The sequence below is a fragment of the Pelophylax lessonae genome, assembly GCF_965119305.1.
Source record: "Pelophylax lessonae genome assembly, chromosome: 1".
Classification (NCBI taxonomy): Eukaryota; Metazoa; Chordata; class Amphibia; order Anura; family Ranidae; genus Pelophylax; species Pelophylax lessonae.
In genome coordinates this window covers 535,754,952-535,776,500 of record NC_138768.1, presented here as the reverse complement: position 1 = coordinate 535,776,500, position 21,549 = coordinate 535,754,952, and the positions used below count along the sequence as shown (strand labels likewise).

Below are 21,549 nucleotides of genomic sequence, written 5' to 3'. Positions count from 1 at the left end.
CCAATCAATATGCACTTATTAGGATTTTGTTTTACCAAAAAACATGTAGCAGAATACATATTGGCCTAAATTGATGAAGAAATTTGATTTTTTCAATTTTTTTTAATTAATATGTTTTATAGCAGAAAGTAAAAATATTGCTTTTTTTTTTTCCAAAATTAACGGTCTTTTTTTTATTTATAGTGCAAAAAATAAAAACTGCAGAGGTGATCAAATACCACCAAAAGAAAGCTCTATTTGTGTGGAAAAAGGACATCAATTTTATTTGTGTACAGTGTTGCACGACCGTGCAATTGTTAGTTAAATTAACACAATGCTGTATCACAAAAAATAGCCAGGTTATGAAGGGGGGGTAAACCTTCTTGGGTTGAAGTGGTTAAAGTACGTTGTTTAATGATATCCTGACAGTTTAAAAGTAGTAAATTGTTACCTTTGACTGAAGCTGTTCTTGTACAGTTGTAGAGTATTGCCAGTTCTCCGAAGGTTGTCCATACAGGGATGGAGGTTAGTAGTTTATTTTGCTGGAAGACTTCTGTTTTACCCTCTGTAAAATATATTGTAATAAACCTTTTTTTAAGTTAAAACATAATAAATTTAAAAACATTTTCAAATAATTTCAGATTAACTAGCATTGGCATTTAAGAAGAACTTGTAATGTAAAGTATTTCCCAGTTTAGTTTGTGCTGAGCAACTCTATTAGTAACAACAGTGAGATTGCATTTGAATGATTGTGTTAGTTGATAACAGGATCACTTAAAGAGTAACTCTTTAGTGAGAAAAAAAACTCTTTAGGTGATCAATGTGCATTTCAAGGATTTTAACAAACTACCATGTCCTGCTCTGAAAAAAAAGCTGTTTGTTCCACTATGTTCTTTGGCTACTGATTGGATACTGATTCTCAGTGGGAGGGACTGGTTCATTATAATCAGCTGGGACACTTTTATTTTTCTAATGCAAAAAGTTTCTCTTTGGAAGTAATTAATCCTTGTAGACCAAACTAAAATATCTATCGTAGAAGATGGTCAACATTTGACGTGTATCTTAGTGCAGACTTCTAGGAAAATCAGTGAGCCAATCACACGCACACAGAAAATTACATTTCTGTACATCAACATTCTACAGAACACCTCCAGGTTACAATATTGCATTGAATTTTACAGAAAGTTACAGCACTGCAAATTGAAGAGGAAAGATCATTTTAAAATTCAAATACATTGCAATATAGTTTGTATAGCAATTGTATATGCTATATTATTATTATTATTATTTTTTTTGCCATATTTTTTTCAAAAAAGTTAAGTTACCCTTTACATTATGTCTATAGCTTAACTGCAAAAAAAAAAAATACCACAGTTATTTAAATAAAATAAATAAATGTTATACGCTGCTTATTGGGATTTTATGTTGTATTTATTTAAAAATACCTGGTAATCAGGTGCCAGTGCCAGTGTTATAGTAGTTGACCAATAGATCATTTTTCCCATTTAACGTTTTGTTTGGTCAATTAGCCAGCCATGTAGACTGAAACCAAGTGTGATCAATAATTATTCCCTAGTTAAAGACTGAAGTTTTATTATCAGTTTTTGATTGCCTAATTCCCCCAACATCTGTTACTAGAACAATAAAAGTACATAAAATGGCAAAATCTCCCAGCTGGGTGTTTCCTTCTTCTTCTACTTCTCCTGCTATTTTTCTTACAACTCGATTTAAAATTTCAGCTCAACGCTAATGGTAAACAGGACAAATAGAGAAGGTGAATCTTCCGAGCAGGGACATAGACTAGCGCACACATGCAAAAGAAATTACTACCAAATTTGAAGACAATCCATAAATAAAAATTGGGATTTGGTCCCACCATATGGCCATATAGTGCTCAAGCCCACCACTACGTCAAAGTACCCCATTATCAGTGGGTCCTACACTATCCATGAAAAAGATATATTTCATGGATAGTGTAGGACCCACTGATAATGGGGTACTTTGACGTAGTGGTGGGCTTGAGCACTATATGGCCATATGGTGGGACCAAATCCCCATTTTTATTTATGGATTGTCTTCAAATTTGGTAGTAATTTCTTTTGCATGTGTGCGCTATTCTTTTTTAATATACATGTCTTTTGGTTCACAGCTGCACCAGCTTTAGAAATACATGGGTATGCTCCCCCAAATTTTTTGCTTGTTTATTAGGGACATAGACTGCAAACAAAAAATAATAGGTGTTCGCCCAAACCCTCCCACTTTTGCTTTTAGTAAATCAAAATTTGCCATCCCTTCCCTTCCGGTTTCCCGGCAGGCAATCAGGAGGCTGAAGATTTGGAACGCGGAAGCGGCCGGGTAATCAGGGGAGCCATGACAGCCATGCAGGTAAGGACCTAAAGGGGTTTGCAATCCCCCCAAAAAAAACATTTTCACCAGCCTTCACTGGGTGTTCTAATCCCTCTCCCCTCTATCCAAAACTAAAAAAAGGTTTTGCCTTTAGTTATTCTTTAAATATAGTCCTACCTCCATTTTAAGCCTATGCTTTCTACCTGTAAAAGGAAAGATGCCTATACTTACCTATTCTGAAGTCACTCAGAGGAGTGATTGCCGACAACAGCTGCTGAGCCTGGGTGGTGACATCACCCACATGCTTACTATGGGGTATCCATTGTTGGCTGTCCCTCCTCTACACTGAAGCAGGTTTTGGGACCCAATCATGTAACCGGACCAGAAGGACTGCAGAATAGGTAAGTATAGGCAACTTTCCTTTTAAAGGGTGGATAGAATATGCTTAGAATGGGGGAGAGAGTAAATGTAAGGTGCATTAAAACCAAAAGGTGTTCAAAGTCTTACAGTTAATTTTCTATCCAAAGCAACCACAGCCTAAATAGAGAAACCTGCTCCTGCCAGCAGCTGCTGAGTGTTACCTTTGCTGTCTGTGGGGAAGCAATCATCTTATTGCAGAGGTCCAAAACATCCCTTTAAATCTGCAATCATCAAATGTCATTCTCCCTGCGGATTGGAGAGCTCTGATTATAACTGAGCAGGGAGGGACTGGGCTTCTGCAGAGAGATCATTGCTTCCTAATGGAGAGTCCTACTCTGCAGCATATAGGCAGGAGGCAAGCTTTATAAAAAACATGAACAGTAAGACTTTGAACTTCCTTTGTTTTGATGGACCTGGATTTTAGGCTTTGAAGTGGTTGTAAAGGCAAAATATTTTTTTAGTTTTGGATGGAGTAGTGAAGGGTTGAACAGTAAGCCATGCCTTTATTGTGGTCTGTGTTGGGGGGGGGGGCGATTGGGGAGATTCACCCTATTTGTTCTTGTGTTCATTGTCACCAGAACAAAAAGTATGCACAAATCCTACATTTTAGACTCTCATAAGAGCAAGAGGTGAAGGGAAATCTTCCCTTGGGGACAAATGTTCTGGTGACAGTTGCCCAAGATGGGAACTCCCCTCACTTTAAGAAGAATTCTTCTCACTTCGTAGTGTGCCTTCAGGGCAAGAATTGAAGGGAAATCCTCCCAGCAGGACACAAACAGCAAAAATATCCTGATAGGGGTTTTAAAGTGGAAACTACAGGCAAACTTTTTTTTCATTTTGGATAGGGTAAGGGAGGGTTATAACCCCTGTCTTCTGTGTCCCATTTAATAGATGTCCCTTCATTTCCTGTCCCATAGCCAAAACAGGAAGTGAGAATAAATCCCTCCAAAGTGAGTAAAACCCTGATTGTCACCAGAACTAGTGTCCCCATTGGAAGAGTTCCCCTCTGTTACTCTCCATAGGGGCACCCAAAATTAGGGGGTTGTCCATTACTTTCTCTTTTGGTGATAATGGTAAACAAGACAAATAGAGAATGTGAATCTTCCTAAAGGCACAGACAGCAATTAAAACCAGAGAGATGTTCTAATTCCTGCCTACTTCATCTAAAACAAAAAAATGTTTTGTCTTTAGTTATACCTTAACTTACTCAATCCAAAACTAACAAAAACAGCTGTGGCTATACATATGCTTTAATAAAATAAAATACATGAAAAATTCCAACAGGAAGGCCTAGATCCCTAGATTTAACTAGAGAGATAAACCATTAGTTTATCTCCCCAGCATCTACCTATATACCTACAACTAAAATATCAGGTTGAGTGGAGAAGGCTCTTTAAAATCTATCAAAACTGTTTTCATACAGGGTTTAAAAAAAGAGTATGATGCATTTGGATATGTCTACGAAGTGCGCACCACTAAATGTTTGCTGAGGTTAGAATTTGCATATATAATGCAAGCACACACAGTGAAATGCTAGCTTTTAGGTGTATTGAGATACCAAGTGTGGTCTCTTAAGCATCCAGAAATAGTTATGAATACAGCAACTTTTTATGTTTAACAACAGTACTTTATTGTTGGAATTCTGCTTCCATTTTAGCAGATTTGTTTGGTTAAGTCCATATTGAGTGCAACGTGAAAGAGTTTGACCGCATCACCTGCTATTTTTTTCCATGACTAGATTTAGTCAGAGTTTAACATTTCTACAGCTGAGTAATGATGAGGACAGGTCCATCCAGCATGTGTTTAGTGAAAAAGAATACTCGGTTCAACTTACCAGCTAATACAAAGATATGACTGCCCGGTTCGCCTTGCTTTATAATATATTCTCCCTGGCCATATCTTCTTTCGTACATGCATTCTATCATGTCCCAGATTTGATGAGGATCAAGTCGTTTTAGAAACTGATTCTTGTATAGTGCATCCATTATAAGTTTTTTATCACTTGTAAAGACAAAGAAGGTATAAATATAAAACACGCATCAAAAAATATAATTATACGCTGTACAAACCACATCGCCCATGTGAATGGGGCATAAAGAGCAACTAGAATTTATGTGTTCAAAAAATCAGGCAAAGGACAAAAGGTCTAGTCAACCGTTTTGACTGTTCTCTCCTTACAACTGTTCTTTCCCATTATTAACTTACCATTATGTGGGTGTATGAAGGCAGGGCTTTGCACCTTTTTGTTAAGGTCTCTAGCAAGAAGAGCAGTGAGCAGTAGTGACAATGCTCAATCTCATTTTAAATCTTCAGAGACTAGCAGTAAGAGGCAGCAGTGCTTTATAAAGTCACACTGCAGATATAGTTATGAGGCTGTAGGCACAAAAGTGCTTATGCACCTTCACCTTGCTTTGTGCACTGGTCCAAATCATTTGGTGGAGGAGGATTATGGTTAGGGGTTGTTTTTCAGGGGCTGGGCTTGGCCCCTGAGTTCCAGTGAAAGGAATTCTTAAGGAATCACCATACCAAGACATTTTGGACAATTTTATGCTCCCAACTTTGTGGGAACAGTTTAGGGATGGCCCCTTCCTGTTCCAACATGACTGCGCACCAGTGCAAGCAAGGTCCATAAAGACATGGATGAGCGAGTTTTGGGTACGGAACTGGACTGGCCTGCACAGAGTCCTGACCTCAACCCGATAGAACACCTTTTGGGATGAATTAGAGCAGACACTGCGAGCCAGGCCTTATTGTCTGGCATCAGTGCCTGACCTCACAAATGCGCTTCTGAAAGAATGGTCAAACAATCCCATAGACACACTCTGTGTCTATTTGAAGCTGTTATAGCCGCAAAGGGTGGGCCAACTCAATATTGAACCCTATGGACTAAGACATGAATGCTATTAAATTCATGTGCATGTAAAGGCAGGCATCCCAATACTTTTGGTAATATAGTGTATATCTGTTTTGTAATTCAGAATACAGAAAAGCTGACATTGGAAGTGTTGGTAAGAAAGACTCCTGGGCTGCGCAGCACCATCCATCCCACCCTACCTCTTCACAGCATTTCATCAGCATGGAGAAAACTTACATATGATCAGTATTAAAAGCCACTGAATAGTAAGCTCACTGTCAGGGTTGATGCTTAAGGCTTTATATTACAAAGCAATGCAATTCTCAAACAATTAGCCCCCTGCCACTGACTTCTGGGTTCTGAAATATGGGAGGCATGCTTCCTTATCATGTGATCACTTTGATTGGCTGGCTATCACATGATCGGAAGACCATCCCACTGGCTCCGAATCGTAAATGGTGACCAGAGACTGTTGTTCCAGCTCTGTCACTGTGCTGGGAATTTGCAGTCAACACACTCTCAGCACAGAACAGTGGAGTCAGCCGATGCATATATTATGAGTGCACAGCTAGCACCAATTCCCTGCAGCATGCTTGCATTGCTTCACTGTGGCTACATGGTGCAGTAAGCGACTGAATTGTTTCAATGTAAAATCTTGATCCACAAAGTCTCATCTTAAAAGGAAGTTTTGCTTTTTGTTATTTTTGGAAATTACTATAAACAATCTTTTGGCGGTGGTACTGTTCACCTTTATATACCTGTTTTTTTATATTTTATACTGTATACTCCAATCAGTCATAACATTAAAAACGCTCACTCGTGAAGTGAATAACATTGATTATCCGGTTACAATGGCATCTGAACGTTGTTAGGATATTTTAGGCAGCAAGTAAAGATTGTTCTCTCTGATGAGCTGATGTGTTGAAAGCAAAAAAAAAATAAAGTTGGCTGTGAATGAGGCAGCATAGTCGCAGACCCTCACCTCATGAGCTTCTTCCTGCTGAAGAAGCTCATAAGGCGAGCATAACGTGGATGGGTGGGAGGAGCCACTGACATTGATGTAATTTCACCAAACTTGTATCAGCGTGGTGAGCTGATGACTTGCACATTTTACTTGCAGTTATGTAAGTGTTTTTATCCCTAGTTCTTTTCAATAAATACATTTCTGTTTTATGGTATATTCTATGACTATCGTGAGTAAAAGGCTAAGTAAGAGTAAGAGGACTAAGATTCAGGGGTGCTACCAGCGGGAGTGTTCCGAGATCATGCAGTATCATCTTAAGGGAAGGACACTAAGGCTGATTGAACTCTGGGGTGGGGTCAGATATTGGAGGTGAGCAGGAATTTTGCCTGAAGGTGGTGGGCACCGAACACATTGGATACAAGCATTTTATGTTACTATATTTGCATTACGGTGGAATTCTATGAATGGGACTTTGACATAGATATTTTTGCTATCACATTTAGGATTTAGCACTATTTGTATTTTGTTATTTATATGTTTTGTCATTTATTGATACCTCTGCACTTATATGTTGCACTTTATTATCGTTTTTTGAGTTGGGTGGACACACTCTAAAAGTGCTAGCAGCAGTCACAGCCTTGTTTTATTAAGCACAAAATATTATTTAGAAGGATATTTAATATTGTTTAGAAATTGTTTGTGCTGATTTTATTTTTATACATGCAGACCTGTCATGGTGCCCATGATGACTGGTTTCCACAGCCAAAAGCATCAGAACTGAGCATCAGAACTGGATCACTGAGCAATAGAAGAAGGTTGCCTGATCTGATGAATCATGTTTTGCTTTACATTACGTGGATAGCTGGGAGTGTGTGCGTCACTTACCAGGGGAAGAGACGGCACAGGATGCACTATGGGAAGAAAGCAAGACAGCGGAAGCAGTGTGGTGCTTTGAGCAATGTTCTGCTGGGAAACCTTGTATCTGCCCTTCATGTGAATGTTACTGTAAGTCACTTCTGAAGTAGAATTCTGTCGTGCGGGAAAATTTGTGTGCAGTCTAGGCACATTCAAACCAACAGACACAACTCTGGACAAAAGACGGACGACCGGTCAGTGGAAATTCGTTGCGTGTGTACGAGGCTTAAGTATGCAGACCAGGAAAGTCAGAGAAAAGTCAGAAGTGCTTATCTGCACCCTTTTTTTGAGTTAGCAACTCAAAAAGTTTGTATGCCAAATTATAAAAGCAGCCTCTATGTTCCTCTTAGGAAAGATTTCTCTTAGGCTCCATAGGATATGTCCTTTGGGCGTGCACACAAAATATGTAATAATAAATAATACTCTATGACATGAAAACAGTATATGTACATGAAAAATGAATTTTAATTTCATGATAGACTATTTCTTTGACTTCAGCAAGTAAGTAGATACGTATATGAATTACTTCAATTTTTTCAATGGCTTCCTTCAGCTTGTATACTAGGCATTTTTAATAAGTCACACAACATCAGACAGGGATAATAATATAACTGGGACTGTGAAGAAGCTATGCTACCTAAATCTCTAAATAATTGCTATTGTGGAAAAAAATGAATACCACACCCGCACCAACTAACCTGTGGTTTACATAGTCCACAAAACTTTAAGCTTTGAAATAATTCTGACTATGGACCAATTAAAGCTTCTAGTTAGGAGGCAGAAATATTGATTAAGACGTAACTATTAATCCTTTTAACTCACCCAGCAAAAGGTATGTTCAGTACTAATTGCCTTGTGATTTGTGCAACCTGCCATTGTATTCCCACAGGAAAAAATGCTAGCAGCTAATTGGGATGTAGGTCACAGGGAATTCCATATGGTGAGCACTTAAAAACAGATCATGTTCTCCTATACATCTATACATGTTTGTCACTAGCAGAATAAAAATACTGTTATAGAGAAAGGAAAAAAAAATGAAAAAGGTAAATTATGCCTATTCAAGTTATTGATATTTCTGCAAATAATATCAGTAAAGCATTTTTTGTTGAGTAAAAACACATTAAAATTATTGTTCATAGGGAAGTCAATCAGGCAAGAAATACAAAACAATAGCACATTGCATAACTGTTGATTTAAAAAATGAGCTAGGGCGTATTTATTAAGATAAAACAAACAACATTGACACTACAGCCTTGCTAATCAAATTTCAGAAACTCGATTTTGGCAGTCAGGTGAAAGTCCATTGTATGAGTTACACTTTAAGTATTCTACTTTTCCTTATTACATAAGGGCATCATCAACATGACTGATTTAATCTGGAATTTCATTGGCAAATACACATGGTCACAAAATATTAAAAGTATTTTGAAGCTTGATCAAAGCAAATAAAACTGAGAAAATGAACCAACTGGAAGGGATCCTTCATAAATATGAGGTTACCAAAATCTGATTGGTGTTTATATATTGCTATGCTTTACATGTCACCGTTGTTCATTGCACTGATTTATTAAATAAAGTTGATTATTGTCTAGGGAATTCCTTTTTATGACATACTGCTCTAAGTGAAAATACTTTTACATCATCTGTTTCCGGTAAGAAATAAATTATTATTAAGTAGGGTTGAAAATAGAATGTAAGCATGACGTGGGATTCATTAAAAAAAACAAAAAAAAAAACAAATCCTGGCAGCCCCTTCTGCTGAGGGCCACCTCCTTTTGAACCTATCCCCTGGACCATATTTTCTGATCATGCAAAGTGTTGGCGTTGGGCTGATTGTATGAATTTGTCAGCATTTTAAGTTCGTAGTAGAATTTTTTGGGATATGTAACACTGATGTCAACAGAAAGGATGGTAAAGAAGGTTTCTTTGGAAGGACTAAGCTATTATGCTTCCAATCTACTTTTTAAACCACGTTTAGTGGTGGATAGCCATGAAAGTGTATTTTCAGTCAAAACCTGCAGGCTGTGTGGAGGTGAATGAAGTGTAAACCACACTGGCTGGATGATGGCGGATAGAGGGTAGGCCATGACGCCCCATGGAGGCTAGTTTGTAGAGGTTTAAAAAAGCCTGTGCCTTTCCTCTTATCTGGCTGCTCTTTCCCTCTCTAGCCCTGAGTCTCTGGTGGTCCTTGTGGGCCTGAAAAGGGATGAATTGTAGGAAGCTGATGTATCTGGGTCTCCCTGGTACCTAGATGGTTTTTATTCTGTCTGTCTCCTGGGCTGCCGGCCACCTAATTCCCACTGCTCTCTTCTGCCTGGTATTGCACTCCATTTCCCTCCTCTGTCACTGAATGGGGTGGCTTGGGTTCCCAGACACCAATGCAGCCAATCACCATGCTGCACTCTCCCCTCTTGTGGTGGCCTATGCATCTCCTGCACTTTAAAGGGGCCATCACTCAGGACTAAACCAAATTCAGGCTGCACTGCAGTTTGCTGGCCTTAGCAATAGACTCCAGGCAGTCTCTGCTATTGCCTCATCACCTTTATTATATATGTTTTAAGATACGACAGGCTTATTTATAGCCTTTAGGAGCAGTGTTTTCTCTACTTGCCTGGTAACCACATATTTAAGTGGGTCACATGGATACACCAAAAGCAATTGACCCACATACAGCAAAAGTTCAATACAATTTCTCCTGTTCGTAATAACAATGTTTTGGACAGTTATATGGAATGGTACCAGATTTTATCACAACAAATGATCTAGTAGTTGCACAATTTAGAACTTTTCCATAATAATATATTACTTATATACTGTATACATGATATCTCAGCAGTAATTCATTTGTAACCATATTCAAGCCAAAAGACAGTTCAGAAATTTAGAAAGTCTTGTTATAGCTCCTATTGAACAAGAACACTACTTAAAACCAGTTTTGCTTTTAAAATGGTAAAGGAAGATGGTAATGGACGATTCCCAGACTGCTCTATAGAAGATTCCCTTGAATTATGAACAGATACAACAGAGTATATTAAAGTAGCTCTGATGTAGGCTGTTCCACCATTTCTGGTTGGTAATATATTTTATGTGTAGTAATATTTTATTTCCTTCTTCTACAATAGCTCCACATGTCTTTAAAACTATCAATATTTCCTGCAGGGATATGGAAACATTGGTTATTGCTCAGTGAGTATTTTTCGCTCACTACAATTTAGACATCCAGTGTTGAATTTTATTTGCATAGTTGCAGCATTACATTTAAAGTGTGAGTGAAGGTAAAACAGCTAAATTTACAGTTGACATTCAGTATGTGCGTACTAGCTTGCCTTCCACAAAATTAATTCAATTTGTTTTTTTTTTCAAAATGGGACATCCCATGTCCGACAACACTTCTAGAGTCTGACCTCACCTTGCTCTACTACAGTTAAAGCAACACAACTTGGTTAAGGTCCACCCCAGCCTGTGATTGGATAGTAAAGTAACAAAACACACTAATGAGATTAGCAAGTTTCTTGTGTAGTGCAATGTAGTAAAACCGAATTGGCCAGCAATGTTCCCTTCTGATGTCCGGATCATGCTAAAAGGTAAATTCAAACTGCTAATACAGAAAGGTATATTAAGGTATTGAGACAGAAGTAAATTTAGATATAGCAGATTTAGATGGCAGATATTGCCATCCGCTCTCCTTTATACCCCACTTGGATTCACACACCATGGCCCAAATTTTTAATTCTATTCATAAAATGCAGATCATGGTAAGAAGCCTGTAATACGCCACTAAGTTCCCTTTGCTTAAGGCGGGTTTCACAATGATGCGATTGGTAATCCAATTTACATGACAGGAGGGTGTAACCGACTCTCAATGGAGCTGGTTCACACATCTCTGTGGCGTCCAGGGTCCGCATTGGAAAAGGGTCCTGTGCATCTTTGGCTCTGTTTCAGGAGCGGATTCAGGCAACAATACAGTTTCATACAGTTTCTCTTATGTAATACTAAAGAAATTTTACCCATATAGGCACATCTCGTGTTCTGAACTTTGGTTGACCCCTGAAGAAGGGTATTTACCCAAAACGCGTAGGGCCCTGTCAGGTTCTCCTCACCATTTGTACCTGGGAGTCTTCCATGTTGAGGATGGTCTGTTTTTGCATGTAATTTTAATCTGTTATGTATATCCAGTTGTAAACTGGTTGCATTATCAACCTGTGGTATATTCTTTCTTTTGTGTATAAATTAAGTTTTGATTATTTTATTACATAGTTGCATTTTTCTCAGTGTCTAGTGGCATTCACAGTCCCAAACAATTGGGGGTACCCTCCTTGTCTCTACTTATTGGGATGATGGCCACTAACACTAGGTACTAGGTGATGGGACTACATATCCATTGTTACTGACAAAGACAAGAAGGATTTTTGTCCTTACAGTGAAAATATATATTGGCAGCTTACAGTTGTTGTTCAGTAATTTGTAAAACTTCAGTGTGGATAATACTGATCATGATCTCTCTGGCTTGTCCATCAATAAACCAAGGCAACATTTACAATTGGTATTGACGGCCTATGATATCTAGTTGAGGCCACTGATTGAGCATTTCTAAACAAAGCAGTTTTGTCAGGGAAAAAGTAAAAAAAAAAAAAAGTAAAAATCTCATATCATTTGCAGACTATGCATTTAAACTGGAAACTTTGTGTTTTTTTCACATTTTATTTAAAACCAGCATGGCTAGATGAGTTCAAATAATTGCACAACCAGATGATACGCATGTGCATCCAAGCTACTACCTCCTGTGTATTGCCTGGTGAGCCTCAAGAACACAGCACTCAGCCTGGGAAGTCTTTGCAAAACTCCATACGCTTTGTTCCTACCATGCTTCAAACCAAACTGACATAATGGACAGAAAACTCTGGTTTAAAAAAACTATTCTATCCAAGTAAGTTTTTTTTAGCACAGAAAAGTATCTTCTATTGCTCTCAGCCTCCTCCAAATCTCCAAATTCACATTTTTTTGCTGCTGTTATCTGCCTTCCTGTTAAAGGGTGGCTATGTTCATTCTCTACTGTACGTAGAACGTAGCCACGATCACTTGCTTGCTCCTGAAATGGACTCAGTACTATGGACTATGGGATTTATAGTGTGGTTAGAGCAATTCACAAGACTACAACTACTTCTTCCAAAGAAACAGAAGTGAGGGGGGAAGAGAGATCCAAGACCTTACTGAGGATATTACAAGAAGGCAGAAAAACACAGTAAGAAACTATTCCATGAAAAATAGGTTACATGGATTTTTAAGTATTGGATGTAAATGGATTCGTTTTGGAGAATAAGGGTATTGGTTACTGTCACTTTAATCCCTGGACATAGCCTTTATTACCCTTTAATTATTTTCCTGCAAAATGGGAAATTGGCATCCAAGATAGAAGGCCAAAACCGCACTGAAATTGAAATTCTTTGTTTTATACTGTATGGGCAGTTCCCTATGGTATAGGTCAGGAGTACTCCTGAACTTGAAAATAATAAATATGTAAAGGCATAATAATGTGTAAATTCAGCAAAAATACCTCGATAGTGTTCACCATCAAGTTGATTGAATTAACCCATCGCTGAAAAAAGCCTAATGACTGTCTGCGCTGATTTATGCATGAACATGCTCCAGGCTGCATGCTCAAATAAGAGTCTGGTATGGATTTTAGATAGAACCCCACACCGTTTTATTTATTTTTTTTAATTTTGGTGTTTTCTTTTAATTTTTGTATTGTGGACAATGACTTGCAGCCGGGAAAATAATTTTAAATGTAATTTTTTTTCCTTTATATATGTCGGTTTTGCTGCAGCAGGTTCTATATATGGTAGAGATGTGCTGCTTTACAGGCAGACTAAGGGGATCCCCCAGGCACTATATTTAAAGGGATTTTTCATTTTTATTGTTGTTATGCATAGTTACATAGTTACATAGTTAATGAGGTTGAAAAAAGATACCAGTCCATCCAGTTCAACCTATGATGTGTGTGTGTGTGTGTGTGTTTGCTGCTAACCGTACATTGTATACCCCTTACATAGTTACATAGTTAGTGAGGTTGAAAAAAGACATCAGTCCATCCAGTTCAACCTATGATGTGTGTGTGTTTGCTTTTAACCATACATTGTATACCCCTGTATGTTGTGGTCTTTAAGGTGCCCATCTAATAGTTTTTTGAAACTATCAATGCTCCCTGCTGATACGACTGCTTGTGGAAGAGAATTCCACATCCTTACCGCCCTTACAGTGAAGAACCCCTCACGCATTTTAAGGTTAAACCGCCTTTCCTCTAGTTTTAGTGAGTGGCCACGTGTCTTGTTGTATTTCCTTACTCTAAATAGTTTGTTCCTTATGCTAGGGTCGCCAGTACAGTATTTGTACATTGATATCATATCCCCCCTCAAACGTCTCTTCTCTAGAGAGAATAGGTTCAGTGCTTGTAGTCTTTCCTCATAGCTGATGTCCTCCATTCCCCTAATTATTTTTGTTGCCCTTCTCTGGACTCTTTCCAATTCCAGCACATCCTTCCTGAGGACCGGTGCCCAGAACTGGACAGCATACTCCAGATGTGGCCGGACCAGAGTCTTGTAGAGCGGGAGAATAATCTCTTTATTTCTGGAGTGAATCCCCTTTTTTATACATCCCAGTATTCTGTTGGCTTTGCTTGCGGCGGCTTGGCATTGCATGCCACTGCCAAGCCTGTTGTCTACCAGTACCCCCAAGTCTTTTTCCATCCTAGACTCCCCCAGAGGTTCCCCCCCTAGTGAGTAGCTTGCTTTCTGGTTTCTGGCCCCCAAGTACATTACTTTACATTTATCAACATTAAACCTCATCTGCCATGTAGTTGCCCACCCCGTTATTTTGTTTAGGTCCGCTTGTAAGGTTTCCACATCCTGTATAGAAGATATTGGCATGCTTAGTTTAGTATCGTCCGCAAATACTGAGATTGTACTCGATATCACCTCCTCTAGATCATTTATGAATAAATTAAACAGGATTGGCCCCAGGACAGAACCCTGGGGGACCCCCACTTTCCACCCTCGCCCAATCCGAGTACTCCCCATTAATCACCACCCTCTGGACTCTCCCCTGGAGCCAGTTCTCTATCCAGGTACTCACCTTATGGTCCATACCTACCTTCCTTAGTTTGTACAGTAAGCGTTTGTGGGGAACGGTGTCAAAGGCCTTTGCAAAGTCCAGATACACCACATCCACATTAAAATCAATGCTCCTTTAACTGCTTTCGGACCGCCCGCCGCAGAAATACTCGCCCTCCTGCGCGAACCGCCGTAGGTATACATCGGTCACGCGCCTGCAGCTAAGGGGCGAGTGCGCGCCGCCGCGCTCCCGCCCCCACTCGGCAGCGGGCACTCTGATGCATGGGGCAGGTGGCTCCGATTGCCACCTGCCACCCGCGATTGCTCCCCACTGAGAGAGAAGAACGGTCAGCTGTTGTAAACACACCTGTACGGCAGTTTGTGGGAGCGATCCTGTGGGCACGTGTGTGCACGCCCCCATTAGGCAGAAGGGATGCCGATGCAAGGGGCCTGGGGCCACGATTGCTGCCGGGCACCCGCGATTTCTCCCCGTGGAGAGAGAATGATGGTCTGCTGTTGTAAATACAGCTGACCGTTCTTCTCTCTGGAATGATCACATATATAGGATCACAGGTGTCTATGATAATTTCACAAACCCCCGCCCCCATACAGTTAGAATCACTCCCCTAGGCTCACATTTAACCCCTTGATCACCCATAGTGTTAACCCCTTCCCTTCCCTGCCCTGTCATTATTACAGTAAGTGCAAATTTTTAGCACTGATTACTGTAGTAATGTCATTGGTCCCCTCAAAAGTGTAAAAAATGTCAGTTAGGGGTCCGATCTGCCCGCCCCAATGTCGCAGTCCCCCTAAAAATTTCAGATCGCCACTTTTACAAGTAAAAAAAAAAACAATAAAAATGACCTAAACCTTTCTCGCAGTTAGTAGACGCGATAACTTTGGCGCAAACCAATAAAAATACGCTTATTGCATTTTTTTTTACCAAAAATATGTAGCAGAAAACAAATTGGCCTAAAGTGTTAAAAAATTTAGATTTTTATTTTTTTGGGAATGTTATACAGGCAAAAAGTAAAAAATATACCGTATTTTCCGGCGTATAAGACGACTGGGCGTATAAGGTGACCCCCCCTAATTTTCATCTACCGGTAATACTTACACTTAGGTTACCTTGGAGATATTATACTCGGCGTATAAGACGACCCCCCATTTTTGGGGGATTTTTTTGAGGTTCAAAAGTAGTCTTATACGCCAGAAAATACAGTAGTTTTTTTTTTTTTTTTTTAGAATTGTCGCTCTTTTTTTGTTTATAGCATGAAAAAAAAAATTTTGCAGAGGTGATCAAATACCACCAAAAGAAAGCTCTATTTCTGGGAAAAAAGGACATCAATTTTATTTGGGTACAGCGTCGCACGACCATGCAATTGTTTGTTAAAATAACACAGTGCCGAATCGCAAAAAATGGCCTGGTCATTAAGGGGGCAAATCCTTCCGGTCCAGAAGTGGTTAAAAATGATATTTAAAAAAAAAAAAATAAGCACTGATACGTGTGCCCCAGGACAGTACCCAGGCACCCAAACCCTTTTTTGGCCAATAACTTGCATATAAGCCTACAAAATTGGCACTTTTCATTTTTGAGTTAGGGTCTTAGGGGACACTTTAATAGGGTACGCATCCAAACTTTTTCTATGGGGCTGTTTGGTCCATCACTACTGGTTGGAAAGCATGTCATGACATTTCATCTATTCTCAAACTAAACCTCACAACATTTTGGGGCAGAGAAAAATCTCACAAGATTAAAGAGATGTACCAAGGGACTGCTTTAAGCATCTGAACCTTCCCAGTGAGGGGCAGGGCAGGGAATGAAAACCGGTAATATATATATATATGTATTTACATATACGTAAATGTCATTTTACATCAAAGATCCAGTGGTTTTGGGGGAGATGGGAGGTGGGGGGGGAGGAGGTAATGAGGCATTTTCATAATATTGTATAGTTTATAGAAAACAGGCGGTATGGCACCTTAAGCCCAACCTTTTCCCCACAGTTTCCTCTATGAGCTAAGCTAATTTTTTGCCCTGTTGACCAGGAATTTTTTCGCTGCTTGTTATGTTCTTGGGCACTGGTTTCCTCCTTAACCCCATGAGTTCTCCTGCCTCCGGAGCCCATGAGTAAGGAACCAGTCACTGCAAGTGTTGCTTCCACCAATAGGAAAGCAGGCAGTAATGTGGACACCCAAAGAAGGAAATAAATTGAGGAAGAGAGAAGGATTGTCACATAACCATAGTTTTAGGTAATTAAAATGGGTATTTTTTTCATTTTTTTTTTAAGTGGTTCGTTAAAGGGAGTGGGAGGAAGGGGGTAGATTGATTATATCCTAGAGCTAGGTTTTAAAGAAAACAAAGCAATTTGTTTAAAACTAGCAAAAGTGTGCCCATTTCAGGAAAGGAAAAATTGATGATATTACAATGTTGGAAAAGTAGTGGCAGAATCATCCAATGGTAAAATAAAATTTGCATTAAGCATCAACGCAGAATGCAAAATGAAACATTGCTGGCAAAAAGAAACTCATACATAGCTTTTATATTATTAAGGAAGACAACCTTGCATTAACCATTAGAACTCACCTTAAATCTTTCCTAACACATGCTTTCTCAAATGAAAACGTTGGTGCATTACTTTGATCATATACCCTGGTAGTTGGTTCAGCAGATATCCCCTCCTTGGCTCCTTTTCTTTTGCTGTTGTTAAAAAACCCAGTCAAAGTCTTAAATGGTGAAGTTTGAAGAGCTCTTGAAGGTGATGTCTGGCGATGTTTAGTTGGGGAAGAGTGCAACATTTTTAAAGTGGGTGTTAAAGACTGCCCCCCATGAATATTAATAACATCCTGCAGTTTGTTAAGTTGAACACACTTGCTTTGAAGTTCTTCTGTGATTTCAGCAATTGCTAGGGTTTGCTTGGTAAACTGCTCCTGCAACTCCTGAAATATGTGTTCTTTTTTCAGAAGTTCCTCATCCTTCAGCCTGAGCTCTCTCTCAAGTTCCCAAACTTTTCCATCAGTGGCATCTGTATTGTGAAGACTACTGCAGGCGCTGACAGAGAAGTTCAGTAGTTGTCCATGTGGCTGCCTCAATGGCTTGGGTTTCATGGAGCCATTTCCCATGTCTTATGATACACTACAAAAAAGCAAACAACCCAATAAAAAACAAAAACCAGAAGAAAACAAATGGTTGATTAATAAGATATCACCATAGAGAAGTATACCAAAACACTATGCTGTAAGTATCTGTTAAAATCGAGGCATAATGATTAAATAATGCAATCCTGCACCAAGCATGATTTCTGAACCCTTTAAGTTTTCTATATTTTTAATATTACATCAGATTTATGTGGTAGTTTATGTGAAAAGCATTACGGATTCCATGAATAAAAAGCATTCTTTGATTGGATTAAGTGGAGAACCACATCCATTCAATGAATGCTTTGCATTCATTGAAAAAATGCAAAGTGTTCTTTGAATGGTGCCCTAGCCAAGCTAATGACCTTTTGTGCATACTGTGCAGCAGGGCAGTCGCTCATCACAGGACCTGGTAGCTTGCAGCAATCACTGTAGTAGCAGTGCCTACTAGTAATTTCCAGTCTCCACAGGGATCGGAGAGGTATTGCACATACATACTTACAGTGTACCACCATTCAAAGAATGCCTAGTACTTTTTTAGTAAATGCAAGGCATTCTCTGATTGGACAAGATGGAGATCATTTTGTCACCACCCCTCCTCTTCATCTTATCCAATCAGAGAATGTCCTATATTCATTGAAAAAAAATAGGCATTTTATGAAGCAAGCGACCCCCTGTGGCCAGTATGCAGAGGGGCAGCTGCTCGCATAGAACCAGAGCAGGACCTATGAGATATTTACATAAGAAACCTTTAGCTGTAGTATCACTGACTACTACAGGGATTTCCAGCTTCTTTAAGGCTACATTCACACCTGAGCGTAGCGTTTTTCGCGCGTTTTTTACCGTGATTTTACCGCGATTTTTGCGGCGTTTTTTACCGCGATTTTACCGCGATTTTTACCGCGATTTTTGTGCAGGCGTTTTTAGATTGAATAGAGATCAATGGAAAACGCCTGTAATCTGCCCAAAAAGAAGCTCATGTACTTTTTTGAGCGTTGGGCGTTTTGTATACAGCGTCAAACGCTCAGATGTGAACAGGGGCCATTGAAATGAATAGGATTTGTCTTGTTGGGCGTTTTGAGAGCTGATCCTAGAGCAGAAAAATGCCCCAAAAACGCCCCAAAACGCCTAGATGTGAACGGAGCCTTAGTGTCCATCAGATATAAATAATGTATATTACATCTTGCCATTGTTACAATGTGTCAAGCTTAACCAATGAAAGTATGCAATACAATGAATTCCTTGAGTTCAGTTTTAAATTCCATATCTATTCATTGTTGAATGTTTTTTAAAGTTATGGGCGGCACAGTGGTGTAGTGGTTAGCACTTTCGCCTAGCAGTAAAAGGGTTGCTGCTTCGAATCCCAACCACGACACTACCGGCCTGGAGTTTGCATGTTCTGCCTGGGCCTGCGTGGGTTTCCTCTGGGTTCTCCAGTTTCCTCCCACACTCCAAAGACATGCTGGTAGGTTAATTGGATCCTGTATAAATTGGCCTTACTATGTGTATGTAATAATGTGATTTAGGGACCTTAGATTGTAAGCTTCTTGAGGGCAGGGACTGATGTGAATGTGTAATGTATATGTAAAGCGCTGCGTAAATTGACGGCGCTATATAAGTACTTGAAATAAAGTAAGGTAGTCAAGCTTGTCAGCCTCCAAGATGATGACAGAGTGATGGGCTCTTTTCTGTATGCTTATAGCATCCAGCCAAACACAAAGGATGTCTACGCATCTTCATCTCAGAGACCATGGGTGACATCAGCAGTCAACTCAGATATAACTAAAGCAATGTATGTAAACCTATGGGGGCAATATCTAAAAGCAGCCCCTTTGAAAAACAAACATCTTTAATGTTGAATATGTCTCTTAAAAGAAATCTGTCAATACAAAATAATAGATTGTGCCATCTCTAACATGTCTTTCTGAGAATGCTAATTTTCTGACTGTCATGCTGAGGCTTTAGCTGCAGTCCTGTCTGAGACAGAACAAGTATAAATATGAGAAAATCTAACACTTTTCTGAAACTCATTTAGAATCTGCTTGTTCTGTGAATTTGGCTTAAAGAATTTAAAGTGATGAAAAGCCAAACCTTTAGGTTTTAGATTTTAACCCTTATCTACTCTATCCGTTTTTTTGCTACCTGTGTCCAGCTGAGATGATACATCGTTTAAGTCAAATACAGTGAAACTATTTGCATTTTCTGAAGGAGGCCAGCAGTACCAGCCCCTGAACTGCTCTCATAAGAGGGTCACTTTAAGTGTAGGCACTGCAAGAATATCTGATATCTGTAAATGTTCTGACAATAATTTTTTTCAGGAGCTGAATTTTGTTCTTTACTTAAGGTTGAAATTGGCCTTTGCAGAGAAGAAAATTCAGAATAGGGTAAGATTAGTATAAAATCCTTTAACCTATTGATATATTATTTTCAGCTGTGAATAAATTTAGGCAAAAAAGAAAAAATATAGAAGGTACTAGGATATTGTGTCCCAGGAGGTGGTTAAACCCAAGACCCCTACATGTCCAAGCTTCCCTGCTGCTTTAAAGAAGCCTCTTCCAATGCTTGCATTCAAATTTTAAATTACCCTATGCACATTAGGATAAATCAGTTAAAAGTGAATATATCGTACTATCCTGCTGGATTCAATGGGTTTTCGTGGATGAGACCAATTGCAAATAATCAGAGAACCAACATCCGCATTGATCAAAGAAATGTTAGGGTGTATGGGCTGTCAAACTTTTAGGGTGCTCAAACATAATAACGAGAAAAAGGGAAAAAAACAAGGGCAGTACTAATATATACAAAAAATATAAACGTTTATTTATTACAAAAATGTAAAAACATCAAGTAAAAGCAATTATTCAGTGTATGTTTACTGCACTTTGGTTTCCTACAGGTTTCGCCATGTCGGCTTCTTCAGGGAAACACAGAAATTATTCTAACTGGTAAACAGATAAGAATGTGATAAGTACTATGAAGCATCTTTATATACATAGATGTAATTTAACAACATTCTCCATCAAAAAAATTATATCTCAATGCAGCAAGTTTTGTTCAATCAGACATGCAGAGAATAATAAGGGTTTTCATACCTGTGGCATGGATCATAGGATAACTATTGGGCAGCGAATGTCAGTATACTCCTTAAGGCCAAAGGCATCAACTGAGTATGCGAAACAGTTCCACCGTTTTGATGGAGAATGTTGTAAAATTAATTACATCTATGTATATAAAGATGTTTCATAGTACTTATTACATTCTTATCTGTTTACCAGTTAGAATAATTTCTGCGTTTCCCTGAAGAAGTCGACATGCAAAACCAGTTGGAAACCAAAGTGCAGTAAACATACATTTGAATAGCTTTACTTGATATTTTTATATTTTTGTACTATCCTACTGAAGTATGGCTACATTAAAGCATAACTCCAGGTTTCATTTCACTTTAAATAGCTTGGCCCAAACGAACTAAAGAGAAATGAAACCTGGAGTTATTAAAACTGACCACACACAACGTAATTGTTTGCTGTCTACGAGATCTCAAGATATTTACTCTCGGCGTCAACATATGACATACATTTTTTTCTGTTACTAATATCAGATTATTTAGGCAAATGTGAAATTTAAAAATTTTACAATATTTTTTCAGAAAAAATATCAATGCTTCAATCTTTTTTTGCAAACAGCTGTAGAATAACATCAAATAATATTACAATTTTTATCATAAAAAATAATAATACAATTCTAAAAAAAAGAAAAATCCCTAATAAAATGAATACATTCCTTGAACAATTGTACGGCTTCCATCAATTTTACTAATCTCATAC

General features: G+C 38.8%; 1 protein-coding gene across 1 annotated transcript in view; it reads right to left on the bottom strand.

The window, feature by feature from the left end:
• The window catches only part of PRKG2 (protein kinase cGMP-dependent 2), a gene marked incomplete at its 5' end in the record, with an annotated part of 139,833 nt that extends 122,123 nt beyond the window's left edge, over nucleotides 1-17,710 (bottom strand). Inside the window, 3 exons of the mRNA XM_082269973.1 lie at nucleotides 431-544; nucleotides 4,580-4,746; nucleotides 17,175-17,710. Of these exons, the coding sequence (XP_082126099.1) occupies nucleotides 431-544; nucleotides 4,580-4,746; nucleotides 17,175-17,710 (817 nt within the window). The remainder of the gene's footprint in view (nucleotides 1-430; nucleotides 545-4,579; nucleotides 4,747-17,174) is intronic.
• Nucleotides 17,711-21,549: the final 3,839 nt, after the last annotated feature.